The 3,419-nt window shown below is 45.9% G+C and overlaps 2 protein-coding genes across 3 annotated transcripts; both read left to right on the forward strand.

The window, feature by feature from the left end:
- Window positions 1-815: 815 nt before the first annotated feature.
- On the forward strand, window positions 816-1,562 carry RB195_019043 (uncharacterized protein; the record flags this gene model as incomplete). Of its 2 annotated transcripts, XM_064186726.1 has the most annotated exons (2): window positions 816-1,259; window positions 1,329-1,562. In XM_064186726.1, 2 exons carry the CDS (start codon window positions 816-818, stop codon window positions 1,560-1,562), a joined length of 678 nt encoding a protein of 225 aa, XP_064042606.1. The 2 variants fall into 2 exon arrangements, with proteins under 2 accessions (XP_064042606.1, XP_064042607.1); XM_064186725.1 differs by lacking the exon at window positions 1,329-1,562 and having other exon boundaries at window positions 816-1,286.
- A 154-nt stretch (window positions 1,563-1,716) lies between these two features.
- On the forward strand, window positions 1,717-2,508 carry RB195_019044 (uncharacterized protein; the record flags this gene model as incomplete). The annotated part of the gene is made up of 3 exons (XM_064186727.1): window positions 1,717-1,925; window positions 2,064-2,229; window positions 2,275-2,508. The coding sequence occupies 3 exons, from the start codon at window positions 1,717-1,719 to the stop codon at window positions 2,506-2,508; spliced, it is 609 nt and encodes a 202-aa protein (XP_064042608.1).
- Window positions 2,509-3,419: the final 911 nt, after the last annotated feature.

Raw genomic sequence — 3,419 nt, forward strand, 5'->3', positions numbered from 1 at the left:
AACAGGTGGAATCGACGCAAATGCGAAGATAGGGCGTGAATAACAAGCTTATGTGCTAGGAAAATGGTTTCATCCAGCCGAGCGTACGTCGAATAACGTTGATCGTTTTGTCGATTTTTGTGAACGGACGGGACTCATCATCGGTTCTACGTTTGAGGAATCATCGACGCCATCAGCTCACGCGGCAGGGGTCAATCCTTTTAACGCCTGAAGGGCAGTGCAAGCGAAAGATGAGGACTCTTAAGCTTCAGCTCAACTATTTTCTGGCGAGGAAGTTCCTAAGTCAGATATCCGAAAGTCTAGAGCTGTTTGGGACTCAACCTCAACTCTGACCACCGTCCAGTTCTTCTCAGCTTCAAGATACGGTTTCACAGGAGAAACCGTGGAGTTCCTCTCCAACCGAGAATCGAAATGGCAAGTCTGAAAGACGAAGAATGCAGAACGAAATTCCGCCAACGTGTGTCTAATCATGTTGGAGTACAGACCGGGAGGAAGTTTAGCAATGCCGATTCCTTCACGAAGTGCATCCAGGACGCTGCAAGGGAAAAGCTCCCGGTTCTATTGTCGCGGAAGAAGTTTGCCTTTGCATCTGCGATCATGATGCGATGCATCTGGAAACAAAATCCACGTACAATTCTGTATGTGCATGTGTATATGCAGCACTGGTGATTTCAACCAAGAAAAGCGTATTGAAGGAAGCTGCGTCATCAACTGCAACAAGACCGCGATAACAAATAGTTTGAAAAAGTGTGGGAGGACAAGAACCCGCAGAAAGCCTATGCTTTACTAAAACAGTATAGCGGCAAAATGAAAAGATGTTTTCCTGTCTCAACACTGTCAGTGGAGTAGCTGTCGGTGAAGCAACCCTTCCAATTTGGAGGCAACACTTCAAGACCTTGCTGAACCGGCTAGCACCATCAGCTCTTGAACTCGAACACGTTCATAGACCGACGTATGCAGTTAACGAGGGGCCACCGACCGAGTCGGAGGTCTTGGCCTGTACTCAAAAAATGAAGAATGGAAAATCTGGTGGAGGCGACGGGATTAGCGCAGAAATGATAAAATATGTTCCTCCGTCTGGGATCCGTGAAATGACAAAGATCATCCGTTCAATATGGATAGACAAAAGGATATCTGATTCGTTGAGACACGCTATCATAATTCCCCTCCACAGTTATCCGTCACGGACCCTTGGAGCTAGGAACGACGAGCAAGCTAGCTTTCGTCCTGGCCGATCTACGATTGACCAGGCGTTCATCGTGAGAAGAGTGATCGAAATCTGGTAGCGGTATTCGAAGCCGACGCAATTAGCGCTTCTGGACTTTGAGGCCGCGTTCGACTCTCCTCACCGAGGTCGTCTTCTCAACGCGCTCCGCGCCGATGGAGTACCAGGAAAGTTCGTTCGCTTGCTTGGTGACATGAATCAGCGAACAATTGCTGCAGTTCAAACACCAGCCGGATGTACAACACCGTTTGAGGTGGTAACTGGAGTGAGACAAAGGGCAGGACCCTTCATGTTCAATTTCGCCATCGACGACATCACAAAGAACAAAGAACAGTAGATCAGTGTCCTGCCGGTATCATTTTAGCACCATCAGGACACCCCTTGACCGATCTTGAGTACGCTGACGATGTGGTTATATTCGCGGAAAGCGGCACGAATCGAAGCTAGCAGCAGCCTATGGACTAAGTGTACACTCTGATGGATGCAAGCAGATGCAGATCTTTTCGAGGCCTCGAACGGGAATCAGGGTGGACGGACAACCGATAGAACTCGTCGATGAGTTTTGTTACCTGGGCTGTACGCTGAAGAACAACGGCAGCTACGAAAAAGATATTCAGCAAAGATGCGCTAAGGCCACTTCTGCACTTAACTCTTTGACAAAATGCCTGTGGTCGACCCCCATCACCAACGAATTCAAGCTGTGAGTCTACCTATCCGCAATTTGCCCCATCATGATGTGCGGATCGAAGACTTGGGCGGCACCATCTACGGTGACAGAGAGGCTTGACTGCACGGAACGAAAGCTGCTTAGAGGGCTACTTTGCTACTTTTGGTCTAGGGTATGTCACAATAAAGATTTTTACACAGAAATTGATGTGGTATACCGGCGAATGACACGTGGAAGATATCAACATCTTGCACCGCCATCGAAAGTGGCTGAAGTGAATCGTCTTCGCTTCTTTGGCAATATATTAAGGAGACCGGCTGATCGCCTTGTTCAACGAGTTCGGAGGAGCTTGTCGAGTTTGAAGAAGTTGTTGTCGAGTTAGAAGAAGCCACCTGGCCGAAAACGGAAGTTCTGGACTGAAGTAGTGAAAGAGGACCTGAGGACACTCGGCGTGGATAGGCAGTTCAAGCGAGACGTAAGGTTTCGCAGGATATGGAACAGTGACGAATGGATTGATTCTGTGCAAGCTCTCGCAGAAGATCGAGAAGGTTGGGCAGAGCAGTATTCAACGAGGGCACGCATCGGCAAAAATGCGGATAATCGCGTCAGGCGATGACATCAGCCCGCCGATTAAGTCAAGATTACGTCAAGTCATTACTTATGAGAAAATTGCCAAGTCGACAACGGATCTGTTCTTAAGGAAACGTATGTATTTATTTCGTGAATAAATGCTGATTATCTTTGAGAGTCATTGACAAGGGCTTCAGTCGAGAATATTTGTAATCAGCGAGAGAATTCTGCTACACTCATGAAAAAACATCAGTTTCCTTATTTCAAATTCGGCAGTCCTATCTCGAAATAGCAGCTAACAAATAACGAATGAACAACGAGAATAAATCTTCTCTCACAATTAACGAAAAGAGATTAAAGAAAAGACTAAAAGAAAAGTTCGTAAACGCGAATCCTTCAATAAGCGATGATGCTAGTAGACGAAACCTTCTAGAGAGTGGAAGGTGACGATGTTCCCTTCGACAAGATGTAACAATTTGGAGAAGGGTGCGACGAGAGACGTCGTAAGTGGTGCACATGCTGATTAAAGCATGCATATCCAAGTAAGACTAACCCGATTTCAAGTGCCCCTTCCCCTATTTTTTTGTCCTCCAGTTTCTAGTGAATAAATCAGAAAGTGCAGATAATTGCAAAACTTTTTTGAAGCCAACATTCGAGGTTGTTCAAAGTTGAAGATGCAAAACATTTCAACTTTGCACAAAGCCGATCAGTTTATGCAACGATGCAATTCTTCACGCTCCATCGAGGGATGAACGAAAGATTCGAAGTGGATATTCATCATTCTTGCTGGGTGTACAAAGTTGTTTCAGCGGTACATAGTCTCATTAATCTGCTCAACGTGTTCTGAGTTTACTTCTTTCTAATTTTTTAGACACAGAGGGTGTTTCGCATCTTCGCTGTATTTACTTACAGCATTCGTCATAATCCAACTTATTAGTGGAGGGAACGTTTGCAAAT

Source organism: Necator americanus, chromosome II (genome assembly GCF_031761385.1).
Source record: "Necator americanus strain Aroian chromosome II, whole genome shotgun sequence".
Taxonomy (NCBI): Eukaryota; Metazoa; Nematoda; class Chromadorea; order Rhabditida; family Ancylostomatidae; genus Necator; species Necator americanus.